A 27110-nucleotide genomic window follows, 5' to 3' on the forward strand; every position below is an offset into this window, starting at 1 on the left:
GCGCACCTGCTATGACATGATAAGTGTACGATGCATGAATGTATATTTGTACATATATACATCATATCTTAGTACTACACATGTATATAAAAAAAAACTATATTTATTAATATGTGTATGCTTAAAATTATGTATTAAATAATCTTATTGTATATAAGTCATAAAGTGTCAGTAAAACTAATTATTTTTCATTTACATTTTAAAAATAATTAAAAAAAAATTGAAAACAAGATTTTATGTTTAATAATTAGGTATGACTTATTTTTATGAAAAATTATTGAAAACAATCTTATTTACTTTCAAGTAAAATACTACGTATTATTAATAGGTTATACGATAAAAGTTAACTGTCATAATAAAAAGTGAATTGAATATTTGATAAAAATTAATAGAAACTTTATTACTTAATACTTCATAATAATTCAAATATAATAATAATGGATGTATTAAAACCAGAGCTAATATGGGTGGATGGAAGGTGTTACAGATTTTTTGAAAGTGAAGCTTGGATAAATAAAAACAATATGGATTCATATGTAGAGGAAGATTATCAGGCAGATTATACAGATGAAGAATCTTCTGATGTTAATATTGAAATAGTACCACATGGAGAAGCAAAATTAAAGCATTCATTCCATGTTGCAAAGTAAGCATCATACTTATAAATTTATCAACAATATCAAAAAAGTATGAAAATATAAACATTAATAAAATATATTACAAAATAAATTATAATAATTTTATATATTAGGCCATTTTTTCCATTTATTATTGGTTCCAAAAATGCAGTACGTAAGAGAATAGAAATTGAAACCAAAACAAGCATACTACTTCCTAAACCAGAACAAGATGGAGACATAGGTAGCTTTATTGTAATTAAGAATTAATTTAACTTTTAGTATTATCAAAAGTGATCATTTAATAAAAATGATTATTTGAATTTATAATATATTTACATTTTCCAATTTATAGTTATAATTGGATCAGATCGTAGAGGCATATTATCAGCTCGACATCGAATTGATTTAATTATAGAAGTATCTAGGAAAAAATTAAGCTACACACATTTCTTGTCTATACCATTAAATGTAGATGAGATTATTAAAAACTTCAATTCATTCAAAAGTGATGTAATTCAAAAATTTGGAGGAGTTGTTACAGGCATAGATGAAATTCTTTTCCAAAAACCAAGTAAATTACATCTTACCATAGGAATGCTTACTTTATTAGATGAAGAAGAAAGAAAGCAAGCAGTACAAACATTTATGGATTGCAAACAACATATTATTGAGTATAATGAATATAATTTTGTTTATAGAATAGAATATTTTAATTGCAGCCAATTTAATTTATAAATAGACATAAGTAGAGAAATCTTTCTTTTCTAGCCCTTTCATTAAGAAACATGGTTTATTTACTATAGTAATAAAAGGTGTTCAATCTATGAATGATAATCCAGATGCCGTTAAAATTCTTTACGGAACAGTATTTACAGAAAATGATGTATTGCAAGAATTGTCTAATCAAATAGTAGATTATTTTGCAGAAAAGGGTAAGTGAATTAATATTGTATATAGTGTATTTTTATATGTGTAATACATTGATACAAGAATTAGAAAATATTATTTTACAGACTTAATGCCAAATAGAACAAACGATGTTAAATTACACACTACTTTCATGAATATAGCCTATAGAAAGAAAGATAACGATGTAACAATAATAGATAAAAATATTAACAAAAAATTTGATGCTACACAAATTTTAAATGTAAGAGCATATATCTATTTGACATGTATTTTATGATTTCGAAAGTTATGAAGACTAATATTTTTATTATAGGTATATAAAGATACATTATTTGGTAAAACAGTTTTAAAAGAAATTCACTTGTCACAACTTAAAACTGCTACTGAAACAAATTATTATCAAGCAACAGCTAAAATTACATTGGGTGAGGAACAATCATAATAAAAAAGTAAATTTAAAGTTTATTTTTTTGTACATTGATTTGCATAACACATGTAAATGTTTTCTATCATAATTTGTACCAATAACTAAATAATACTTCAGCGAAAGTATATATATATATATATGTATTTATTTATTCATATAATCCAAAATTTACACAAAGCCACCAATCCATACAAAAAACTATATAATGTAGGATATAACCATCACATGTGTCAGACTACGTAATCATTAAATTAAAAAATATAAAACTGTATATATATATATATATATATATATATATATATATATATATATATATATAATTAATTGGTTAAGATTAGTCAAGATGCTTCAAATCTTCGTTGGCAATCATCAATTCGAAATGCACCAATCAGATAATGATTATCATTTAAAACGTTTCCCAATTGGCGCGTTTCAAATCGATTCGTGACAAATTCAAGTGTTTTGCGTAGACAATATTTGCAGCGGCGACGCTACTGTCGTGACATGCGCCTTGCTATACTTTTATGATAAAATCATCGTCGTCATCGTCAAATGCGCGACGCTCGACATAAAAAGATACTTATCATTGTGTAAATCTAATAGTACGTATCTTTTTGAAGTGAAATCTAGTTTACAAATGTTGTTGACAAAGATTCTATACTATTTTATACGATTAAGTTGTACCACATAACAGATGTTTTAATCCAGGTACTTTCATACATTGGTTTATATTGATGTCATTGTACGAAGATAAAATATCAACGTTCTATTATAGTTTATCCGGTTTGACGAACGTATGTACCATGTTTAAGTTAAAAAGTTTGTGGATAGGTTACTGTGATATACACTTCTATATATCGCATAAATTGTAGTAGAATCATTGAAAAAATTACATGCGTCTGCGGTAAATTATTACACGATGGAGAATCACTCGCAGGAAAGTCATGTAGTAGAGACAGACGGAGAAGGTATGTCAAATGTAATAATATAAATCTGATCATTTATTATGTACATATTTTTCTTACGATATTAAATCGTAATAATCTAAATGAAGTAAGTCTTACCTACGAAATTTGATTGTATAAGTTTAAAGTGAAAAGCATTAAGCTTTTCTCTTTTTTTTTTATGTTATATTCTATATATTTTCTTTATAAAAATTTTATTTGCTATAATTCAGAAACTCTAGAAAAAAAGATCAGTTGTTTGGAAACAGAAAATACTAAAATGAGAGAAGAGTTTAATATGCAAAGAGCAAAGATGAAAGAATTGTTTCTTCAAAAAGAAGGTATGTTAAGAAATAATTTTCAAGAACAATAGATATTATTAAGTTAAAAATATTTAGAATTTTAACTTAAATATACTAACTCGGATATATTTGTAGAAGAATTAAAGAGAAGATTAGAAGATAACATAAGCTTGCAAGATGAAAATTTAGAATTAAAAAATGAATTGGATGAAGCAAAAAGCCAATTAGTAGTTGCAGATTTAAAAATACAAAATGATATTTTGATTGAAAGGCAGAAAGCACAAGAAGAAATAGCATCATTGCAACAAGTTATTCATGAAACTGTTGAAGAATCATCCTGTGTGCGTAAACGACAGGATACAGAAATATCAAAATTAAAATTATCGCTTGTAAAGCTACAAGAAGAAAATGTAATGTTAAAGTCACAATTACCGCGCGAGCCACAATTAGATGGACCCCAAATATCATTGTCAACTGTTACTAAAACATTAGCTCGTAAGGTTGCATCGCAACTAGGAGCAGATGCTTTATCCTTGGGCCCGGATAATCTTGAGGAAAACATGCGCAAGGTAAATCCGTAAGTAAGCGCATTCGAAAAATTTTTATCTCATTTTCTACTACAGTATAGTATAGGAACTGTATTAGGGAATTTTTACTTTTAACTATATATTTATCATCTTCATAATACTGTTAATTCAGTAATAATATTTTTTGAAATTAATATACTATAGGCGCAAGAAGATGCAGAAGTGTTAAGATCACTAGTAGTACCACTTGAACATGAAATTAAGGCTTTAAAAGAAAAATTAAGAACAACAGATGATGAATTACAGAAGTGTAAGGAAGGACAGTTGCTAAAGAAACAACAGGAATCTGGAAGTTCTCAAGAGGCATGTGATATGTGCCGTAATTATGAGGCGCAACTTGTTAAAATTCAGGAAAATGTCAAAGATCTAGAAAAACAGTTAGTTGATTCTGAAAGAATGTTAAATGTACAGAAAGATGATTTAGCAAAAGAGGTAGAATTTCGACATGAAATGGAACAAAAATGGAATGAAAAAAAGGAGGAGCATAAAATCAAAGTAGCAGAGCTTACAGATATTTCACAAACAGCTCAAAAAACGCTATTGGAGATAAAGAAAAACTTTGAACATATTCAACGAACCATTACTGATGAGCTGTCTAGATTAACTCGAGAACGAGAGGAAGTTCAGAAACATCTTCTCGCGTAAGATTATTTTTAGCATTAAATTTAGTCTTCCCATTTAATATCTATTTAAATATTCAAGGCTAATAAATAAATGCCTGTGTTAATGTGTCAACCATCAAAAACTCTTTATTGAGAATTCAGTTAAATCTTTTCAGGCTGCAGAAACAAAATGAGAATCTTATGGGAAAACATAGTAAACATTCTCACCAACTGCAAAGTGAAAGCATCAATATGCCAAATAATGTAGAGGATTTACATTTAAGTCTATTAAAAACTCACGAAGACTTGATAATGGCTAGAGTGGCTCAGGAAGTTGCAGAAGAGAATGAAAGAACATTAAGGTCCGAAGTTAATCTTCTCAGAGAAGAAATGGTGCGAGAAAGTGCTGCTAAAGAACAACAGGTTTTAATGTTAAAAAATGACATCAGTGAATTTAAGTAGGTATATTTTCTCATAACAGTTATATAGCTACGAGTAAAAATTGTTCATGATTATGAAATAGGATATCATAGTTTAATCAGTAATGTAAATGTATAGGCTTCAACTTGACAAATACGCAAGAGACCAACGGTCATTTACGGAAAAAGAGGAGAAATTTGATCAGATAGAAACAAAATACGAAGAGGTATTAAGAGAGAAGGAAAAAGCTGATTTAGCTATAACTGAATTAAAACAGAGAGTCACGAGTTTGCAACAGGAATTGGATACTAGTGAAACAGTTCAAAAGGATTTTGTACGATTGTCACAATCGTTACAGGTATAAAAATATATCTATACATAATGGAATAAATTTTCGTATAAATTCTATATTGTATTATGTTTAATCATGATATAGGTGCAATTAGAAAGAATTAGGCAAGCTGGGAGTGAGGTTAGATGGCAACATGAAGAAGATGTTGATGAATGTCCATCTTGTCATGTTACTTTCACAGTTACAAAGAAAAAGGTGAACATACAATGATATTTTTTAAGTGCCATTATTAGTTTGAATACTAAAATTGTGCATATATATATATATATATATATATGTATATGTATGTAGGTACACTGTCGTCATTGCGGCCATATATTTTGTCAGTCTTGTCTTTCGCGCGTTGTGAATAGCGGTCCTAAGCAAAGACCATCCAGAGTCTGTGATGTTTGTCATACTTTGTTAGTGCAAGATACTGCACCGTATTTTAGTCAAGAACCACCGCATACGCCTGATTAAACATATTTGGACCTAGTATTAATTTCAAAAGTCACTGGAGTGTATGAACGTGATATGGTAATTTTAAACGATAATATTTTTCTTATTATTAAAACATAATATTCTTAAGTACGCATTGTATACGTTTAATTTCAGAAGGATTTAATCCTGACATGAGAATGGACTAGATAGAATAAAGTATAGTCTGATAATTGGAGTGATGTATAACAAATAAAATGTAAATACAAAATTATATACTACTTAATGTTTATTGTAATTTAAAAGATTAAAGCTTTGAAATGTACGAATTATTATATTTTTCGAAGACCTGCTTACTTGTTTCGAATGATTATACCTATAAGTCGTATAGATATATATATGTTGTATATATATATATATATATGTATTATTTAATGATCTATTGCAATGAAAATGAAATCTAGAAAACTTGTTGATAACTTCTCTAATATAAAAGAAATGTTCGTTAATATTTATATAATATGTATCTTTGACTACCCTAGAACGGTCACATGAATGCGTGTAAACTAAAATCAAGGCGGGCTATGACGTCACGTGACGCATAGCGTCGGTGTGTCGGCAGCGTCGCGGTAAAATGCGCTGTCGCGAGTTGCAATACGACAGAGAGGGAAAGGAGATATAGATGTTGTCAATGCGAGCGCGTCCGTTGCTATCGTCGTTGTCGTCGTGGTTATTTTTGAGAAATGTTGGTGAAATACTCGTGATATCATAACTTGTACAAACAATAAAAAAAATGTATTCACTCGAGAAACAAGTTGTTGAATAAGTGTAAGTCTGTTTCAAGTGAAAAAGGATAAAAAGAGAGAAAGAGTACAGACTCGAAAACAAGGTGGTGTGACCGACAATCGATTGGGCCTTTCCTATTTTTTAATCGATTCCTTTTACATACTACTTAACATTCGCTTTTATTCAAATTAATCCTGGTATAGTTATAAAAATTTTAAATAAAAAAAAATATGGGATCCATAGTATTGAAATCCCTTTCCGTGTTACTCGGTATATTCTTCGTTTTTGTTGGTACAATGAAATTAACGTCCCATATTAGCAAAGATCTGCATAAAGACCTGGTAAGTCCGTACAAGTCAAACCCTCATTTTTCTTTTTTACATTGATTATTATAAAAGCTCAACTAATATTATGTAATTCCGTTTCTATCTTGACGGCTATGATAAATAGAATGAACGGGGATGGTTCAAACAGAGAAAAGACAACATATGCATTTTTATTCTTTTTCCCCTTATTTCTCCCTATACTTTCTACTCCTTCTTCCGTTGTAATCCCCAAGCAACCGTTGCGTAATATTAAATATTAGTTTTGTCATCCATGATTCTCTTTCTTGTTCTCTTCTTCAAGAATCGGGGAAGCGTGCGCAGTTTCTCTCAGAATTGTCTGATAATGTAGGCGGGATCGATTCGTTTGTAGCGCGTGTTACACTCAGTACGATGGATCGAAATTTGCTGATCTATTTTTATATCTTCTGTCTGTCGCTAGTAGTCCATTAATTCGTTCATTTGGGCATGTGAATTTGGCCGCTCGTTGAAAATGTGGTAGGAGTTGCGCATCCGTTTTCGGTTACGAATTACGAAATATAACGAGCATGCAAGAAAATATATTTTCTAACGGAATTCTAACGAGAATAGTTATATTTTAAGATATAAATTTTCTTTTCTTTATTGGACGACTTTAAATATTAAATTTCATAAGTTTCATAAGTTTTTTCTTAAGTTTTCAGTTTTTTTTTTATTTTTTATTTTTTTTTAAGTAGTCCAAGTAATACTGGTAATTAATTTAACGAAATACGTTATATGCCATAAGTAATATGATTATAAATAAAAAAGTATATGATTATTTAAATACTTGTAAAAATAGAATGATCTGCAGCTAATTCATTGTTCATATTTATTTGAAACAATTACTTTTATAATTTACAAAGTATTATAATGTATCAGGATAGCAGATGAATGTAAATCTAATATTTTAGTTCGTTTGTACGCCGAAAAGATGGAGTAACAAGCGCATTAAGAAGTCTTTCAGTATACGCGCCTTTTAATGAAGAAATTTAAATTTTCTTTTTAATATTCTGTAACATGAGTTAATTTTGCCTATATGATATGTACAAAGGTTTCAAAGACAAATTTCAAGTTTCATATTAGTCTGAATTGAAGGTATTCTTTTTTCTTGAATTTGTCCGACTTATTATTTTATACATGCATGTATATTTAATATTGTATATGATTTAAATAGATATATATTATTAATCAAAAAACAATAAAATAACATCAACGCTTTAGACGAAGCACGAAGCTCAATGTAATTTTTGCATTCAAGGTGTTTTCGCTTCTATTTTTGCTGCTGGACCATCCTCGTCGTAGTTGTTAATGTATATGCTATTATCTTACAAAAGCAGCTGTCCAAAGCAGTTAGTTGAGTCTATGCCAAATATCTATTCGCTAAATTCTCGATATTTACCATTTATTCACTTAACCTAATCATTAATAATAAATTAGTCTGGGCTAAACTAATTGAGAAATATAATTACATAGCAAAATAATCACCCTTTTGATATATGATAATTTAATATACATGTGTATATATGTATGTATCTATATATATATATATATACACACATGTATTCACATTTTTTTTCAGAGAAAAGAATATGTCAAATATGCAAAAGTATTTCCATTATCTACCACGTTGGATTTCAAAGTTCCGAGCAAATGGTATAGAAGAGTGGTTGGCTCGCTCGAAATCATCTGCGGTCTTGCCATGGCAATAATTCCAAATCGTAAGTATATATGTATATATATATATATATATATATATATATATATATATATAAAACTAACTTAATGAAATTAATGTAATAAGTACTATTTTATTAAGAATTTATTTAATGATTATAATGTAATAATTTTTTATAGATAAGATAAAAAATTTGTCTAATGCGGTATTGCTCTTTTTGATGCTAATGGCCGTATATTCTCATTATATGGTAAATGATAGATTTGAAAGAATTGCGCCGGCTTTGGTACGTATGTTTTTTACGTTTTATTAAAAGTCATGAAATAACAATAATGTTTTTAAATTAAATGTGTCTTTGGTTTTTTTTCTTTTCTTTTTTAGGTATTTTTCTTTATGCTGACTGGTCGATTGGTAATAGATTGGCAATTACGACGGGAAGATGCACAACCAGTTGCAGCTAATGGAGTAGATGAGAAAACTAGAAAACAAGACTGAATCTATTTATTTGAAGATCTGGCGAGCGTATCTCTTTTACACATTTTGCAAAGCAAATCGTAGGTCAAAACAAAATTCTGTCGAGAGAAGGAAATATAAACCCTAAAGATAAATTACACTAATCGTGCGAACAAAACTAGATGGATGTTAAACATTTATTTCTAGTATTCCTTCCGTTTATGGACAGGATAGAATATTTTCGATGAGAATATACGAAAATGCTACATACTTTTTAGTATAGACTTGAATACGTCCGACAACGTAAAGTGAGCAATATCTCATCCACATTTTCGCATCTAAATGAAAATTTCCAGATCCACATCATAATTGTTTGGGTCGATATTGCTATTCAGAAATGAAACACAATGTGTTAGCAGGTCCATATTCGTGCTCCTAAATTATGTGAAATATTTACATTAAGCATGAGATATAAGGAGTTTATTAAAAATATATTTACCAAAGTCTGCAATATATTAATAAGATGAGAGTTAAGTAAATTTTGTTCCATCGATTACATGACATTAGAATGCTTCTATATTAGAAATTAATCTGATACCCACCATATTTCTTCATTTACATTGTCCAACAATGAATATGAATATTAGTTAAGTACAATTAACTGCCACAGAAAAGAAATGTGTTCTCCTTAATATCGTAACTGAATGTGTGTACATACATATAAATTTGCTATACTCTACATAAATATCAATTGCATGATTTAAGATATACATACCTACTTATATATATATATGTATGTATGTATGTATTGAATTTATTTCACAAATATGTAGAGTCATAAGCAATACTACGTTCCACCAGAAGTTACATTTAAGAAAAAAAAATCGCAGTACACTTTTGTAAACACATTTTGGAAGGACTCTAATCATTATTGCACAAAGATTGTGATTATCTGTGTGTTTATAAAATTACTATTTGTATGATATCATAAATATTTAAATATACAAAGTGTTTTAACAAAATTCATACCAATGAAACCAAAAGAAATTAATTTCATTTTTTGAATCCTACGTCATGTGCTTTGTAGATTTATCTTTTCTGATATAACTAGATAAGTACAATGTAAATATTTATGAAAAGGAGCATGCTAATTATAATGGGGCCAATTTTGTGGTCTTAACTTATTGTACATGTACTGTATAAATATCTTTCTTGAAAGCAAAATGAATAAAAATGCTAATAAGCAAAAACAAGACAGACATGTTTAAATATATGTATATGAAATATATATAAATAATAATAATTTGAAACAATTATACACAAAAAGAAATGTAAACATGTCAAGAAATATTCTACGATCTATATTTAATAGTATGTAATGAAATTTGCAGCGTAATTTTACCTAAATTCTATATGAAAATAGCCATGAATATTTGTTAAATTAAGGAAAAAAATTTTATATATATATATAAAATTATATATATATATATAAGTTTATTTATAGAATCTCATAACATGATTACATTTTATGATATAGTAATAAAAGGACTGAAACTGCAATAGATAAAAAAATAATAATATAACATAATCTTTTATCGCTCAAACATGCAATATAAAATTTACAATTATGTAAAGAATACTAATAATCTTCATAGAAAAAATTTTCACATAATATAATATATATTTAGAAAATTGTCTGTTTGTGGTTATGCATTTTATATTTTCAAAACATGAATGCATGAGAGTTACAGACAATGCAAATGTAAAATGCTTTTAAAATAATAATCTTTAATATAAAATTAAAAGTATGAATATATTCATTTTATCTATACATATCAACCAATATTTATACTTGTTCATTTTACTGCATATTCTTATTGTGTTTTTAAAGCAGTAATGTGATGCGATTTATTTATTTAAACAATGAAATCATAAATTACATTTATATAGAAAGATATTCTTAATCAATTAATGGTAATAATTTGTTTAGTCTTTCTACAACTATTTAACATTACATTGCAATTTATATTTTGTAACATTAATAAGCAAGAAGAGAATTCATATACTAAAATTATAAATTAAAAATTTATACATTAGAACCTAATAGATTATTAGGCACTTGTAATTAAGCTGGATCTTGACCAGTTGTTAACAGATGTATTGCCTTTTGAAGATTTAAAACTGAAGTAGGCACATCATCATAATTTAAAGCACTTCCAGCCCACTTAATATATTTTTGAGCTTTAGTTACCTGTTCTGTTGATAATGTAATTCCACCTATGGACATGTTATTTGTAGAATATATTGTCATTAAAAATATTCTTAAGACTACAATATATAATTAGTTCGTCTTACCATCTACTTTTATAGTTTTTAAATCTGGAAGATTATATGTAGTCTTTCCATCACCTTCATTTTCTGATCCAGTAGGTATAGGATTGAATATGTTGACATTAGTTGGACTAGAAGCATCCAAGTTTGAGGTATTGTCATCATCATCGGGTATATTACTATGCGAATTAGAATTAGCTGAAATTTCATGAAAATTAAACATATTCATTGTTGTAGTTGAAGGTAATGGTTAGACAAAGAATATTGTAATAAAAATTCTTATAGAAATACAGATTAACGATATATTTATAATAATACAAATAACATGCAATATTAAAATACATTAGTAAACCTTTATCTGAAAATTCATTTATATTATCTTCTTCATCTTCATCTTTTATTGGTCCTGGTATAGGAGTTTCACCATTCTTTATACAGTTGTGTAAATAAGTAGCTTTCCATTTGGCATATTTTCTGTTTTGTGCCGCCTCATCTGTAAGCTCTCCAAATACTGTTAAAACATCATAAAGTAATCCTGCAGTATAAAACGTTTGTATAACATTTTTTCCAAAATTTGAAGCCCTATCACTTTTATCTGCATATAAAAAAAGCTTCAATGCCCAATTTTCTAAATGTGCCTGTGCAGCTACATCGTTGGTAATAGCTTCATTATCATGTAATTCTTTTTTGGTTGTTTCCAACCAATTCATCAATTTCACTAAAAAACTTGTTTCTTCGCCAGTTTTGGTTGACAATTTTAAACCAGTTTGAAGAGCATAAAGACGACCTGTAAGAAAATCCACAATACAAGCTTTAATATAATTAACAATTTATTACAATAAAATGACTAATACCCACACCAATAACTGACAACACAATCTCGTTGATCATGTGTCGAAGCTACTTTTAAATATTGTTGAATGTTTTTTAAAGGTGCTGGAACAGGTGGCAACTCTGGACTAACAACCATTATGTCTAAGCAGGTAAAAAATTTTATTATTTTTTATTTTTTTTTACTATTTTTTATTTTTCATATATTATATATTATTATTTTATATATCAAAACCTCTTTTTTTTTTTTAACACATAAGATTCTTAAGTACTTTCCACTATACCGTCTTATCTAATCACATGCACTTAACAAATGCTACAATATAACCAGAATTTGATTTCCTTTAATTATAAATTACGCCTTTTATTGAATTATGACATTTTGTCATTGTCTTATTAAATACATGCTAAAACGCAAAATATTATCATATAATATTCACAAACCATAAAAACGACACTCTCTGGCGGCATTCGTTGTGAAGTTGAAGTCATTTACAAATTTCTCAGAGATAGTTCGTCAATGATTCATTACGTGTCTATGAAGAGATTTATCAATGCACTAGTTACTCCGCATTATGCCATGAATCAATCATTGATAGACTATTTTATATAATTATTTTCATATTTATTATATTTTGATCAATTTTTAAGTTATACTATAAGCAAACAAAAAAGAAATATAAAAAAATAAATATTAATTTCACGACGATAAAAAATTCAATTATTGTTAAACGTAAATCTAACTAAGAATTATACAACTAAGTTAAGCATATCATGTGATTAATATTGATGTAAATAAAAATTTAATTGTTAATTGTAATTGATAATTAAATATTCCAATCATAATTGGCAATTGAATTAAAGGCCAATAGTGATATGCAGAAATTTTCTCCAGTTTACTGCTAGGTGGCGCAGATATAGATTAAGATGAAGCGTTCAACACATTCAACGCGACATCTGAATAGAAATATTTAATTAGTTACTAATATTGTATCATTCTTGTTATGGTTTTATCTGCGAATTCTCAACAAATTGTGTCTTTGATAATTTTGATAAAAAATACGAAGCGATTAACATTATAAAATTAATAACTCACTGCTTTAAAACTAAATAATCTAATTTTACTCATATGTGCAATCGTTAGATAAAAATTTTCAAATTTAAATTGTTACAGTTACAAGTGCTATAAACAAAACAATTATATCAATGTCAGTTTTCGAGTTAGTTATCTTTTGTATTTTGACTAGTAAACATATCCGTTCCCTTTTTCCATGTAAGTTAAATTCCGTGGAGTAAATATAAAAAATTCTTTCTCTCTATACAGCTAAACTTAATTATACTTTCATATAATTTATACTTTTAGTAATTTTATAATTATTTAAATAATATATAATGTACGCGGAATAGAATGAACTAATATTTAAACAATAATATATTCATTTAACCATTATAAAGATCGTAATTCATGAGAAACTTAAAATAATTTTAATTTAAAATTCCAATATATTAAATTTTTTTCTCAGGATTGTTGGCCTTGTGCAATATAAAAATAAATGATTTTTTTATTAACTTTGATGATCACAGAATTAGATTTCTTTTGGATTACGACAAATGAACAACGCTCATTGAAAAAGCTCTCTCTTTTTAAACGTGACAACTTATAAATTAATACTTTTCATAATTCTGCAACTATTTAAGCAATCTTCAACATACATTTATACTAACATTTAAACAATAGTAAATTCGCGTAAACTTTAAAAAGATCGTAACGCGTGAGAAACTTAAAATAATTTTAATTTCTTTTGCATTAGATTTAAATTTTGAACTTTTGGTCATTGACTATGTGTTATATCAACAAAATTAAACCACTGATTGACTTCGCTGTAACTGGATCCTTCGTATTCCGTCGAGTAAACATCGAAGCTCTCTTAGGATCTTTCCTGCAAGTAGCAGTGAAGAATTAAAGTGAATATATTTCTATATCATACATTTTTTGAATAATTTATATTGTTTCTTATTATAATAGTGATACTAATTATTTTGTTTGTATTTTTTTGTTTCAGAACTTCATTTCAATTGCGCGCGTAGTAATAAAGTAGAGTTTTTGTATCGCTAAAATAAAAATATCGCCAAGATAGAAGCAGTGTTTGTTCGTATGCAGTCGTTAGAGTCAATGTTTGTTTTCAAAGTTTTTGGTTTTTAGCTGTCGCACAGATTGTTTTTATTAAGACAGTAAAGTTTCATGAATTAACTTTAGACCGTTAGTTAAAAAATGTCTACCGCGTATTAGAGTCAGTGGATTATTGAAGAGCATCTCTACCAAATTCAATGTCGACCTATTTCATTTTCAACCACCTATGAATGATCCAGAATCAATCATCCTCAATTTCGATCCAAATCTTGGACAAGTATTTTGGAGCCATTGCAGAACTTTTTAAGTAGTAAGTGAATTTTGAAGTTCCTCTGATTACTCAGTCATGTTAAGATCGAATCGGCACGGGTGATTGGTTATAATTAATTAATGGAAGAGCATCGAGTGATCACGAGTAACTTTTCTTCGGAGATTTACTCATGAATGATTTCTTACGTTTTGATTTATTAGGATAGAATCTTTTTCCTTCGCGATTATAATTATTAGCACTTTGTCATATTCATAGATATTCACGAGTTCTAATAAAAAATGAATAGGAAGACATTTTCGATGGATAATTTTTAGATTACAAGCAAAATTGCATGATTTGCTTGTAATAATCAAAGGTTTGCTTTATATTTTTAAATAAAAATTAATTAAATATTTAATCAATTTTTAATAATAAAAAAAGTTTCAATAGAGTCGTTGCTTTTGAAAGAGAAAAGTCGAGGAAAGTTATTGTTTGTAAAAGTCGAGTAGAGTCATTGTTAAAATAACAGATACTTGTAGAATCACGGCCCGTAGACACTAGAATAAATTAATCAATTTTTAGTTCAAGATATTCAATTAATATACTAATTCCCGCTTCCCCACTATGTTTTTTCGATTTTTCGGGGATGAGATATCTCTCGACCAAATAGCAGTAATCATTTTTTATGCAAAGATTTTAGATTTTTTCTATTCTTGATTGCACTAATGTTGTCAATTTCCTTCCACATTTTAGAATCTTTTTTAAATATTCTTCTATTAAATATTCTTCTTATTTTATTCTTATTTATAAGTCTTTAATAGAAGAGTATTCTTAAATACACTTATCTCAATTGAACTCGCAAAATGATGTTTGTGAGAGAAACTATGCCCTGACATACGACGAAGACACAATTGTAATCAAATCTCAATTTTGAGCCAAATCTCATTTTAATTCATGCGCGCCAACAGTATGAGGGGCACAGCATACCTAACAAATATACATATCGATACGATGAATCGAGAGAAGGGATAGAGTTTTTCTAACGCACTTCTACTTCATTTTTTTCCCGTACCATCGCTGAAATCACATATGTCTCGAGCGATATTGGGTGAACAACATTAATCTTAAACATTCTATGATTACCTATTTGGATGTAAAATATAACCTATGCAATTGTTGTGTACGAACACAAGATCAATCAAGAAAAGAATTCTAGTAACAAGTTTTTGTTGATATAATGTAAACTTTGTAAATTTAATGGTATAATCGAGATAATTTGCATTTTTTGATAGAAAAACGCAGTTTGATGGCTTTTTCACAACCAAATTCAAGAGGTATGTAATTTAAGTTGATATTATTTGCGTATAATATATAAACATAATATAATGTTTGTAGAATTGCAAAACCGAAAAATCTTAGAAGAGTTACAGTTAAAGAAACAAATGTTATTGAAACAAGGTGTTGCGCCGACTTTAAATACATCATTAGCTGTTACTTCTACTGGCTCTGCATCTACTGTGGTAATTAACCACATTTTTATTATAATACATACATTTTTCATTTATAGCACTCCTTATACTTCTTTTAGCCTACTACACAATCTACTGATGGAGTAGCAATGAGTGCATCGCAAAGAGCTGCTCTACATAATGCACATGCAGCATCTACAGGTTACTTTGTTACACAAGACTCTTCTTTTGGCAATTTAATTTTACCAGTTCTTCCAAGATTTGATACTAAATGAATTCTTGGGTGCATTTTATTTAGTGATATTTAACATCTAATAAGAGACTGTGTATATAAAATAGATTAATGAAAACATTGACATATAAACAGATTCGTTTCTTTTCTGATATTTTTTTAATACTATTAAAAAAAGTTTTAATCAAGTGCTAAGTAAAAATCAATAATTGGTAAATATGACTAGTTTACAACTTCGAAAGCTTGAGGAATATCTACAGCAGATTGATGGATTTGAAACACCAAAGATAAAACTTGAACAATACACTACCAGTGCACATATTGCTTCACGCATGTTATATACTGCTCAGTCCCAATTTGATGATATAGAAGGATGTGCTATAGCTGATTTTGGGTGTGGTTGTGGTGTTTTGTCATTAGGTTCTCAAATGCTTGGTGCAAGTCACGTAGTGGGATTTGAAATAGATTCCGATGCACTTAATATCTTGTATAGAAATTGTATTGATTTGGACTTATTTGTTGAATCAATACAATGTGATATATTTCAATATTTACCAGGTATGATTAAAAGTATCTTTTTTTGTATGTAACTAAGATATTAAGTAAAATGATATTTTATTTATATAACAAATTGCAGGAAAATTTGAAAAATACTTTGATACAGTGATTATGAATCCACCGTTTGGAACTAAAAAAAATGCAGGAACTGATATAAAATTTTTAGAGATTGCTATTAAAGCTGCTTCCAATGCTGTATATTCTTTACATAAAACCAGTACACGAGATTATGTTCTTTCTAAAGCTACACAACTTGGTGCAAAAGGAACAGTAATTGCTGAGTTAAGATATGATTTACCTCGTATATATAAATTTCATAAAAAAAATTCTGTTGATATACAAGTAGATTTTATACGATTTGAATTAAATTCTTGAGTATTTATTAATTTTTCAATAAATTTTATTCATCTATTCAAACTTTATACCCTGAGCAAGAGGAAGTTCATTTCCATAATTGATAGTAACAGTTGCACGTCTCATATAATGTTTCCAAGCATCACTTCCACTTTCTCTGCCTCCTCCTGTTGCTTTTTCTCCACCAAATGCTCCACCTATTTCAGCACCACTGGTACCGATATTGACATTCACTATTCCACAATCTGAACCATGTGGTCCAATCCACTAAAAGTTTAAAATAATAATTAAATATTTTAAGTGATTCTGAATATAAGATAATTTAAAATTACTCAATATATTCATTTACCTGAAATACGTTTCCTATATTTTTAGTAAAGAGAGAACTACTTAAACCTTGTTCTACCCCATTGTTAAGTGCTACTGCTTCCTCTAATGAGTTTGCTTCCAAAATATATACAATTGGTGCAAATGTTTCTTTTTGTATAATCTTTGTTTTAGGTGACAAACCAGAAATTATTGTTGGTTCAACATAAAAACCAGGTCGATCCAATCTTTTGCCACCAAATTCTATTGTACCACCATTATCTTTTGCTTCTTGTATTGCTATCTATGAATGATAATTTATTAAACATATAGGATTATTATAAATCTGATTATAATACCATATATTCATTAACAGCTTGTTCACTGTGCAGTGGTCCATACAATGTACCATCATCCAAAGGATCACCAATACGTTCCAATATGCTCTTATATGCTGTTATGAGTCTTTCTAAAAACATCATTGTAATAATTTACAACCGATGAAAATCTTATAAAAAGTGCTTAAAGCATATTTGCTTTTTACCTGTAAATTCCTTTTGTATTTTATTATGAAGAATTAATCTTCTTGTTGTAGTACATCTTTGTCCAGTTGTTCCCACACATGAAAAAACTGCAGCTCTGATTGCCATTTCCAGATCAGCATCTTGTGCAATTATTAAGGCATTATTACCACCAAGTTCCAATAAAGATCTTCCAAATCTTTCTTGCACTTTAAGTGCTATCTGTTTTCCTATTGCTGTACTTCCCGTAAAAGAGAGAAGTGGAATACTGAAAATATATATGAGTATAATATACATGCAAAAATATTTATGTACTTGAAACAACTTACCGGTGATCATTCACTAAAATCTGTCCAACTTCTGATTCACCTGTTATCATTGATGTAACAGAACCTGGAATGCCATTTCTTTCTAAAACACTAGCAATGATCTTAGTAGTTGCAATAGAAACAAGAGGAGTGCTGGGTGCCCCTTTCCAAACAATTGTATTTCCACATACCATTGCTATTGCAGCATTCCAACCATATACCTAAAATATTTTATTATACTCATATATCGAATAGCATGGAATTCCGAATTTCATGTCTACGTACTGCAATTGGAAAATTGAATGCAGATATAACACCAATAACACCTAATGGATTCCATTTTTCTAATAATGCATGATTTTTTCTCTCGGATGGAAAAATATTACCAGGCAACATTCTAGATAATCCAACTGCATAATCACATATATCTATAAATTCTTGTACTTCTCCAATACCTTCTGGTAGTATTTTGCCTAAATATAATTCAAATTGTGAACATATCTTTATATATATATGTATATATATTATATATATATATATATATATATATATATATATATATATATATATATTGTTCATGTTTTCTTTTTTGCTTTTATACCCATTTCTAAAGATATTAATCGTCCTAAAGGTTTCAAATATTTTCTTAATTCAACACCAATTTGTCGCACTATTTCTCCTCTTGTAGGTGCTGGCAAAGATACCCATTGAGGCCATGCTTTTCGTGCTTCTGTAACAGCGTTGCTGGCTTCCTGAGGTGTAGCTTCTCGAACTTTTGCTATAACTTTTTCATTAGCTGGAGAAATGGATTCAATTATCTACAAAACATTATTACATAATTTACAATAGTTTTGCAATATATTTATAAAATGAATTCCTAAATTCTAATTTGTTTATATATTATATTATTTTACATACTTTACCAGAACCTCCCCATCGTCCATCAAATAAGCCCGGATTTTCAGAAATAAGGCCCAATTCCTTTAAAAATCCATATTTTGGATCAGTTACCAAATATCTTGTCATTATTATTCTAGAAATATATTTACTTTTCGACAACAGATGTAACATTTTTGATTCTCGTAATCATCAATTTATTAATGTAATACACTAGAGTAGAAATCTGGGGTTATCTGAATGGCATTCTTTATCAGAAGAAAATTAAACTGAATATGTTTGTATACTTATACTCATACTCTTATCAGTGCTTATATGTCATTAACACATTGCTTATATTTAAGAAAACACATCATGGTAAGATAATATAATGACCTTTTTACTAGTCATATTTTGTAGTGTGCATTATAATTATTTATTAAGTAATTTTATATTATGTTAAAATATAAATAATTCATAATTTATAACATATAAAAAGACAAACTTTATTTATAACAATAGTTTTGACATACAATAAAGTTACGGCAGTAATTTACACAAAGTAGTAAATATTATAAAATGTTTTTTTCTTTTATTGTGAAATGAGAAAGTTCATATTTATCTCTAGGCACTGAAAATAGTCTTAAGGAAGAATGTTTTTTCGAATGTTATTTACGAAATGTTATCAAATGCAATCATGTTATCATTTTAATACTTGTATGTATTTAACCTGGTCTACACAGTTGATAACATCGTAAATCAGAAATAAGTTGCAGAACAGATCTTGTTAAAGTCGGTTGGTCCTAAAATATTTATTTATATATTAAATATACAAAATTTTGAAATTTGCTTTGGTTTTATTAAATTTTACTTACAGTGGATTTGTCAAAGTTATCTAATAATGTAGCTCTTTGCATATCATCCACACCTTCACAACTACTTAAAAATGTAGGAAGAAAATGTTGAAAGAACCATCCTATATTAACAGATGCTAAACTATGTACAGCAGCTGCAATTTCATCAGCTAATAAATTGTGAGATCTAAAAAAAATATTTAAATTTAATAAATTTAAATGATAGTTATATATAATTTAGTTATTATTAAGCACACTTACTGTTGAAATAAGACTGTAAATAGGGCCATTAAGAATCTTTCAAGTAAGTGGACTTTAAATATGGATCTTTGATATAATCGCCATCTAATATTTAATTGTTCAAGGCTTTGCAAGCTTTGACGAAATATATTAACATCTGGCTGCAATAAAGCTTGGCCAAAAGCTTCCAAAATTGCAACTAATTCTTCTTTATGTTCGACAGGTTCATCCTCGTCTGCGTGACCAAGTGTACGCAATACTGATGTATTATAAAAGTATTGCCATTGATGTGTAAGAATGCTGCATAATAAAACTATTAATTATTACTTTCTTTGTGTATTATTAATTTTATTTTATTATAGCAATATTTATAATAAATAATAAATATAAAATAATAGTACAAATATAAAAATATTTGTTAGTATAACTACCTATAAAAAAGTTTTAATAAAACAATCGTAGTATCAGGATAAGCACTGAGATCATTTCCAACAGCAGGCCATACTTGACCCAAACATAAATTGGTTACTGAAGGAATAAATGCTTTAAATGCGCTAGTAGGTGCTGATATTACTAATATTAATATTTCCAATAACTGATCTAACGCAGGACCAGCAGAAATGTTTTCTCTATAAGAACAAATTGTTTATTACTTATTACTTATTATTTATTACTTATTTGTTATAGATACATCAACAAATAATTTCTATAAAATGATATATTGTATGTGTATATATATGGAAATTAATATATATACTATATACTATATATAGTATATATATTACATATAGTTTATAATATGTATGTATTTATGTATGTATGTATGTATGTATGTATGTATGTATGTATGTGTTTGTATGTATGCATGTATGTATGCATATATATATAGCGCGCGCGCGTGTGTGTATTAATTTTCATAATTTTATTGAAATTAAAATAAATCATATAAATATACCTGGTATAAATCTGTAACATTCCTTGTACTGCAGTTTGTGTAAATTCGGGACCTAGTTGTTGTTGCAATACTAAGAATACTGAATGTAGAAAATTAAGTACCACTTCACATATATTATGATATCTTATCAAATATGGTAAAAGTTCTAATGATCGATCGATACTAGGTTTTAAATTAGAATGCAACATCTTTTTGATAGTAGTTGATGAAGAAGAACAATCTTCTAATAATTGAGTTAATGATGGTATAGTTATTAATATTGTTGAATCAGAAGGTACAGATTGGCCTTGTGCACCTAGAGGCTCTGACAAAGATCCTATCATTGTGCCTATTGAAATAAAATTTGTAATTATCTAATATAATATATATATTTTTGTAAAAGATATGTGACTTACCAATCAGCCTTTCTCTTATAGCTCCATCTCCAGTTGGTAAAATAATACCATTAATTAATGCTCGTCGCAATACTTTTATGGTGTCAGGTTTTAAAGATGGATATGTTCTCATAGAAATTAAATTTCTGAAAGTAGTATGATCCCATAGTATAGGTCTTAGAATGGCAGTAATACTTTGAAAGAGATGGGTTGCAGAATGAACGAGATTAAAAGGTGGTGGTAAATCACAAGATGTAGTAGTATATGTTAATGACCAAACACACGAATTAACACAACGTTGACATAACGTTTCTTTAGTTTTTTCTGGCCTTTTTGCTATCCAGTGACACCATGCCTGAAGTGAAGCTAACAGTTGTGAATGCCTAATAGAATAAAGCTATCAATTATATATAGGAAAATATGTTATTTTTTTCCTAAATTTTAACATAAAAATTATACTTACACTTCAATAAGATCTAGTACTATGGTTGCTGGTTGTAATGCCGCTTTATAAAGTTGATTATCTCTTGCAAAAATACATGCATCTAATGTTTGCGAAACAACTTCTTCTGCCAAAGATTGATCTATAGCTGATTGATCTCCTGTAAAAAAATACATATCCTTCATATAGAAATTAAAAAATAATTATTTTGATAATTTTTAATTTAAACTCACCAATAAAAACAGAATATAATCTAGCTAAAGTTTGAGTTGTAGAAGCCAAATCGCGTAAATGAGCATGAACATTAGAAGCTTCTGCGTCATTCAGTAAAATAATTTGATTATTACTTATTGCTGTACCCAATTCTCCGAAAACTATTAAACCTTCTTTCCAAGAATGATACTAAAAAATAAGTAGATTATTTTTTTTATAAATTTATAATAATCGTATAAAATATACTTATTATTATAATTAATAGTATACCAATAATGTAAACACTGGAATAGGTGATACATCTGCCACTTTTGCTAAGCATTCTATATTGCACCTTAAAAAATGTTGCCACTCTGTTTCTTCCTATAAAAAAAAGTATGAAATTTATATAAAGCTCAAATTTAATCATAAATAAAAGTCACTTACATTTTCATCTAAATTTTCTGTATCAAGTTCTCTTAAGGCTCGTGCGTTAAATTTAAAACACATTTTTTGAAGTACTCTTTCTGCTAAAGCTAATGCTACTGCTGAATACTGTGATTGTGTACTTTCTAAAAGAACAGTCCAAATATCTAAACACCGTAGATATCCATTTACTGTGGAACACTGTTGAAACGTATGATGACAAAGAACTTCTAATAATGTATTCACAGGAAATTTTGGACATGACTCAACTCGTTTTAAATGATTTGTTACAAATAATTGTAAAAATTCTGTCATTTTTCCCATATAACTGAAAAAATTTATATATATACATATATACATATACGTATGTGCTTTTTTTTTTTTATTCAATAGATATTAAAATAATAATTACCTTTCATCTATGGAATCTAAACGTTCCATGAATTGAAATAAATTTACTCCATTTTGAAATATTTCTAATAATAATCTTTCTGTCACATTTGGAGAACACAATGGTCTGTACAGAAGTTCATTTATAGTAGTTACAGCTTGTACAACCATTTCTACTTGTTTACCATTCTGTAGAAAGCAAAATAAATGGATAATATAAAACATACAACTTTTTTTAATAAACTATTATTGCAGTAATTTGAAATCTCCTACCATAGTGTCATGGTATCTAGCACAGGAAAATATAGCATCTAATAAATTAGTAGTAATATGATCTGTCAAAGCAATCCAGCTAAACAAATGTGCTAGAACTTGAAGTGTAGCAATGCAAACTTCACTAGTGCCTGTTGCTAAACCCTCTACATCCAATACCGTACGTGTAGGTGGTATTGTTTGGCCACTGGTAGGAGAAGGCGGTGGTGTTGCAGTTCCTGATCTGTTTCTTAATTTTGTTGTTTCTTGTAAAAGTACTGTATCCAAAATAAAAAAATAAAAAAACTTCTGTATGTTATATACCAAATTACAGATATTTTTCAAATATAAAGTAATTGAGATATACCAGTTAGTGTATCCAGTGTCAGAGGCACTTGAGCACTAAGTAATCTTAATAGTTCATTTTTCCTTTGTACTGGCAAATCCTCTCGTGGAGTAGCTAATTCTTCAGAAGCAGTTCTTAAATACACCAAACCTAGCAATCTTGTATGCTTATGACCTAGCAACTGTCAAGATAATAGAGATATTAAGATATCATAAAATCTTAATTAAAAAATGTGTATATTTTATACACATACATATTTATCAGACCTGTAAAATATTGGAGTAAAAATCTGGATAAAAATGTGGCCAATCATGTCTTGCAATATCCACTACTAATTTGACTACTTTGTTTCTGACAAAGGGTACTACAGTTTTTTCTAATGACAATGTGTATAAAGTTGATCGTGTAAGTGCTCTATCCTCCCAAGGAAGAATTGGCCATCTTCTACCAATAGTTGTCTAAAATATTGAATTAATTTAAGAAGTAACTAATCCTTATGAAATCAGAAAAATATAATATTTACCTCTAATGTAGATAAAGCAAACATGCTGACATAATGATTACTTGTAGATGATAAAAAATGCAAGCATGGTCTCCAGGAGTCAATTCGTGCTGCAAATTCTTGAAAACTTCGTTCAATTGTTCGTTTACGTTCATTAGTTGTTTCTGATGAAAAAAATTCTGTCATGAGGTGCTCTAAACTCTGAAGAGCAGCCACATCATCATCCTAAACAAATTTCAGTAGTACTTCAATGTAAATTAAATTAATGTTAAAAAATATATAATAAGTAGTACATATTATTATGTTGATTATGCTGATTTTGTAAAACCTATAATTCATTTTTTATTATAAATACAAATAATTATAAATATATTATTATATAAAAAATAACTGTATTTTACTCACCATATTTATTACTACTAATAATAATTTATAGGTATAAATACAATATAAACATAAACTCAATGAGGTTAACTTTTTTCTTATATGTCATGTCAAAATGAATATATTTTAACATGTACCAGCATATACTCAGTAAATTGCAACACTGTATGTAATAATATAGCATATGAAATGAAAGAATAAAAACTACTGTGTCTAAACGATGAATATAATTGGTAAATTCAAAATATAATCAACCAATCAAATTTGAGTAGTAGGTGGAGATAGTTGTATACTACGTAAAACCTATTTCTAATACACCTAATGCTCCAAAACAGTATTAGGAAATATTTAATTTAAATAATGATTAACGATTTAACGATTAAAATGTACATTGACAAATAACTCCGTAGACACGTCGCGAATCATTGAAGAACTAACTCGTAGACATGCTGCATTGATAAACTAACCGGTAGATACGATAATTATTGAATTGTCTTTTTATATATAATTACGTATAATATTGGAAAGGTTTGATTTTTTATTAAATAAAAATAGAAAACACGAAGTATATAATTATTTTCTTTTTTAATTTTTAATATTAGTTTTGCCATAATTTTAGAACTTTATCTTTTCCACCTGACGCAACGCGAAGACCATCAGGAGACCAATCTACAGCATAAACTTCATCAGCATGTCCAGGCAAATCCTCATACAATTTTTTTGTTTTCATACTCCATACTGTTGACAATATTTAAAGCAATATAATAATATATTTAAAATATATGAAATACAATAATAATACACAATATACCTTTTAATGTTGAATCAGCACTACCACTGAGTAGTAAACGTGAGTCTGCACTCCATGTAATAGAATAAACAGCTTGTACATGACCCCTCAATGATGCTATATAATTACCAGTATTTGAATCCCATAATTTTATTGATTTGTCAAAGGATGCTGATGCGATTATACGACCATCCGGTGAGAATTTGACATCATTTATCAATTGTTGATGGCCTGTCATCCTTGCTGAAATAATTCAATGTAAAGTAATACTTAATTTAAAAAAAAATTTTTTATAAAAGCAATAATTATTGTTTCATAGTACCAATAGGCTTCTTTTCTTTTTCTGGTTTCCATAAAAATAATGTAAAATCATCTGAACCAGAAACAAGCTTTTCTTCACCTACTGAAGTATATTGCTTCTTTGCATACTCTAAAGAATTCTTTAGTTTATCTTTTGTATTACTCATTTGAAAAGGACCAGTTCTAAGTGCATAATCCACATTCAATGCCAATGTGTTTACCCAATGACCATGACCTTCAAGTGTTCTACATAGTATTCCCTAAATTATATCTCATTTAAGTATTTCTTAAATTATATCTCATTTAAATATCAGTATATATATTAATGTTTACAAAATATATATCTAATTCATTCAAAACTCTTACATCTTCAGCTCTCCATACTCTGATAGTCCTATCTTGAGAGGCAGAATATATGAGACCACTACCCCCCCATTTAACACAAGTAACACTTTTTGTATGACCAGAAAGAACACGTATTGTCTGACTAAATGTTGTATCCCATATTCTTAAGTTACAATCTTTAGATGCACTTATTAAATATCTACAATCTGGATTTCTATGATAAGGTTCCCAACATAAAGATGTCACCCACATTTTATGCCCAATCATTGCTTTGCCTAAAAGTTATAAGTAATTTGAAAGTATATTGATATATTAATATTTATACAAATTTTAATTAAATTGAATTGAAACTTCTAAGCATTTACCAACTTGCTTTCCTGTTTTTGGATCCCACTGTAAAATCATACCATTTTTACAAGCTGAAACCAATTTATTACTACATGGTGACCAGGAAATACATAAAACCCAATGTTTATGTCCTTCACACGTATAATATGGAGTTTGTGTATAAACATCCCAAAACCGTACAGTAGTATCTCCAGAACCACTTGCCAAATAATTTCCATCAGGTGAAAAAGCAACAGATATAACAGCTTCTTTATGTCCTGAATAATATAAAAATAAAATTTTAATAACTTTATCATACGTAACGGAATCTTTATTACCTTCTAAAGATCCGGTACATCTTGTTACAGCTTTAACTTTAAAAACTGCTTGAGGTTGATATATAATTTCAAGAACATTTTCACTAACGCTAAAATTTTTTTCGATATTTTTTTCTAATGTATCTGTAATTTCTATATTATTTACATAGAATGCCAGTGGCACTGGATCTTCATTATGTAGTAAAGCATTGCAAATTGCTTGAAGTTTATTTACCGTGATATTAACTGGTAAATCCAATAAACCACCTGGAAGAATTTCTCCAGTATCAGATTTAAACCTTGATAAAACTCTCGTAGGTTTATTATCCGTTTCATTGTCAAGTTTTCGTTTATTCATCTTCACTTATATTTTTTATATTTATTCTCTTATTATTATTAAGATATTATTTACATATGTATTTTATATTATAGGTTATTTTTGTATTGTATATACTTATTTCTTTATAATTATATTATAATAGAATAATCATATTTTCTAAGAATAATCATTAAAATCACATTGGTACAATAGATAATTACAAAATATGTACAATTGCTACACTCTTGTATACAACAACACGTGCATACCAAATTTATTAAGATAGATCTGCATCAACACAAGCAGAAGTATTTTAATAGAAAGTTGAGATTTCAAAAAAATTTCACGTT

General features: G+C 28.1%; 9 protein-coding genes across 23 annotated transcripts; 5 read left to right on the forward strand and 4 right to left on the reverse strand.

The window, feature by feature from the left end:
- Positions 1-93: 93 nt before the first annotated feature.
- Positions 94-2091, forward strand: LOC124426841 (activating signal cointegrator 1 complex subunit 1). Of its 4 annotated transcripts, none has more exons than XM_046968994.1 (7): positions 94-251; positions 329-646; positions 752-861; positions 973-1291; positions 1389-1552; positions 1634-1770; positions 1843-2091. In XM_046968994.1, exons 2-7 carry the CDS (start codon positions 438-440, stop codon positions 1969-1971), a joined length of 1068 nt encoding a protein of 355 aa, XP_046824950.1. In that variant the 5' UTR covers positions 94-251; positions 329-437; the 3' UTR covers positions 1972-2091. The 4 variants fall into 4 exon arrangements, with proteins under 4 accessions (XP_046824950.1, XP_046824953.1, XP_046824952.1 ...); XM_046968997.1 differs by having other exon boundaries at positions 488-646; XM_046968996.1 differs by having other exon boundaries at positions 95-251; positions 479-646.
- Positions 2092-2445: 354 nt separating this feature from the next.
- Positions 2446-5905, forward strand: LOC124426687 (rab GTPase-binding effector protein 1). 6 transcript variants are annotated; one of them, XM_046968698.1, is made up of 11 exons: positions 2446-2558; positions 2665-2750; positions 2829-2924; positions 3134-3241; positions 3338-3771; positions 3934-4430; positions 4568-4849; positions 4950-5169; positions 5248-5358; positions 5455-5679; positions 5758-5905. In XM_046968698.1, the coding sequence occupies exons 3-10, from the start codon at positions 2876-2878 to the stop codon at positions 5620-5622; spliced, it is 1869 nt and encodes a 622-aa protein (XP_046824654.1). In that variant the 5' UTR covers positions 2446-2558; positions 2665-2750; positions 2829-2875; the 3' UTR covers positions 5623-5679; positions 5758-5905. The 6 variants fall into 6 exon arrangements, with proteins under 6 accessions (XP_046824654.1, XP_046824651.1, XP_046824653.1 ...); XM_046968697.1 differs by having other exon boundaries at positions 2462-2664; positions 2732-2750; XM_046968695.1 differs by having other exon boundaries at positions 2665-2924.
- Positions 5906-6222: 317 nt separating this feature from the next.
- On the forward strand, positions 6223-10091 carry LOC124426699 (novel acetylcholine receptor chaperone). The gene is made up of 4 exons (XM_046968735.1): positions 6223-6707; positions 8290-8428; positions 8565-8671; positions 8767-10091. The coding sequence occupies exons 1-4, from the start codon at positions 6597-6599 to the stop codon at positions 8878-8880; spliced, it is 471 nt and encodes a 156-aa protein (XP_046824691.1). The 5' UTR covers positions 6223-6596; the 3' UTR covers positions 8881-10091.
- Positions 10092-10715: 624 nt separating this feature from the next.
- Positions 10716-12585, reverse strand: LOC124426697 (vacuolar protein sorting-associated protein VTA1 homolog). 4 transcript variants are annotated; one of them, XM_046968729.1, is made up of 5 exons: positions 12445-12585; positions 12028-12144; positions 11522-11956; positions 11194-11367; positions 10716-11115 (listed from the first exon to the last, which is right to left on the reverse strand). In XM_046968729.1, the coding sequence occupies exons 2-5, from the start codon at positions 12137-12139 to the stop codon at positions 10964-10966; spliced, it is 873 nt and encodes a 290-aa protein (XP_046824685.1). In that variant the 5' UTR covers positions 12140-12144; positions 12445-12585; the 3' UTR covers positions 10716-10963. The 4 variants fall into 4 exon arrangements, with proteins under 4 accessions (XP_046824685.1, XP_046824687.1, XP_046824688.1 ...); XM_046968731.1 differs by lacking the exon at positions 12445-12585 and adding an exon at positions 12285-12438; XM_046968732.1 differs by lacking the exon at positions 12445-12585 and adding an exon at positions 12277-12438.
- A 396-nt stretch (positions 12586-12981) lies between these two features.
- Positions 12982-20416, forward strand: LOC124426700 (SOSS complex subunit C). 3 transcript variants are annotated; one of them, XM_046968737.1, is made up of 6 exons: positions 12982-13273; positions 13812-13965; positions 14064-14441; positions 15674-15715; positions 15777-15901; positions 15970-16214. In XM_046968737.1, exons 4-6 carry the CDS (start codon positions 15688-15690, stop codon positions 16123-16125), a joined length of 309 nt encoding a protein of 102 aa, XP_046824693.1. In that variant the 5' UTR covers positions 12982-13273; positions 13812-13965; positions 14064-14441; positions 15674-15687; the 3' UTR covers positions 16126-16214. The 3 variants fall into 3 exon arrangements, with proteins under 3 accessions (XP_046824693.1, XP_046824694.1, XP_046824692.1); XM_046968738.1 differs by lacking the exons at positions 12982-13273; positions 13812-13965; positions 14064-14441 and adding an exon at positions 20323-20416 and having other exon boundaries at positions 14530-15715; positions 15970-16051; XM_046968736.1 differs by lacking the exons at positions 12982-13273; positions 13812-13965; positions 14064-14441 and having other exon boundaries at positions 14839-15715.
- Positions 16190-17026, forward strand: LOC124426698 (rRNA N6-adenosine-methyltransferase Mettl5). The gene is made up of 2 exons (XM_046968734.1): positions 16190-16640; positions 16720-17026. Exons 1-2 carry the CDS (start codon positions 16301-16303, stop codon positions 17013-17015), a joined length of 636 nt encoding a protein of 211 aa, XP_046824690.1. The 5' UTR covers positions 16190-16300; the 3' UTR covers positions 17016-17026.
- LOC124426691 (alpha-aminoadipic semialdehyde dehydrogenase) lies at positions 16816-19261 on the reverse strand. The gene is made up of 8 exons (XM_046968714.1): positions 19048-19261; positions 18731-18947; positions 18415-18602; positions 18151-18350; positions 17845-18089; positions 17660-17769; positions 17344-17604; positions 16816-17261 (listed from the first exon to the last, which is right to left on the reverse strand). The coding sequence occupies exons 1-8, from the start codon at positions 19198-19200 to the stop codon at positions 17049-17051; spliced, it is 1587 nt and encodes a 528-aa protein (XP_046824670.1). The 5' UTR covers positions 19201-19261; the 3' UTR covers positions 16816-17048.
- LOC124426685 (exportin-6) lies at positions 19487-24519 on the reverse strand. Its single transcript, XM_046968689.1, has 16 exons — positions 24384-24519; positions 24000-24203; positions 23743-23934; positions 23498-23657; positions 23152-23408; positions 22901-23067; positions 22510-22816; positions 22354-22446; positions 22104-22272; positions 21892-22030; positions 21450-21811; positions 21055-21382; positions 20531-20728; positions 20121-20399; positions 19881-20046; positions 19487-19808 (listed from the first exon to the last, which is right to left on the reverse strand). The coding sequence occupies exons 1-16, from the start codon at positions 24384-24386 to the stop codon at positions 19731-19733; spliced, it is 3102 nt and encodes a 1033-aa protein (XP_046824645.1). The 5' UTR covers positions 24387-24519; the 3' UTR covers positions 19487-19730.
- A 409-nt stretch (positions 24520-24928) lies between these two features.
- LOC124426692 (notchless protein homolog 1) lies at positions 24929-26903 on the reverse strand. 2 transcript variants are annotated; one of them, XM_046968716.1, is made up of 6 exons: positions 26463-26903; positions 26163-26402; positions 25819-26072; positions 25475-25712; positions 25174-25395; positions 24929-25100 (listed from the first exon to the last, which is right to left on the reverse strand). In XM_046968716.1, exons 1-6 carry the CDS (start codon positions 26797-26799, stop codon positions 24961-24963), a joined length of 1431 nt encoding a protein of 476 aa, XP_046824672.1. In that variant the 5' UTR covers positions 26800-26903; the 3' UTR covers positions 24929-24960. The 2 variants fall into 2 exon arrangements, with proteins under 2 accessions (XP_046824672.1, XP_046824671.1); XM_046968715.1 differs by having other exon boundaries at positions 26163-26903.
- Positions 26904-27110: the final 207 nt, after the last annotated feature.

Source organism: Vespa crabro, chromosome 9 (genome assembly GCF_910589235.1).
Source record: "Vespa crabro chromosome 9, iyVesCrab1.2, whole genome shotgun sequence".
Classification (NCBI taxonomy): domain Eukaryota; kingdom Metazoa; phylum Arthropoda; class Insecta; order Hymenoptera; family Vespidae; genus Vespa; species Vespa crabro.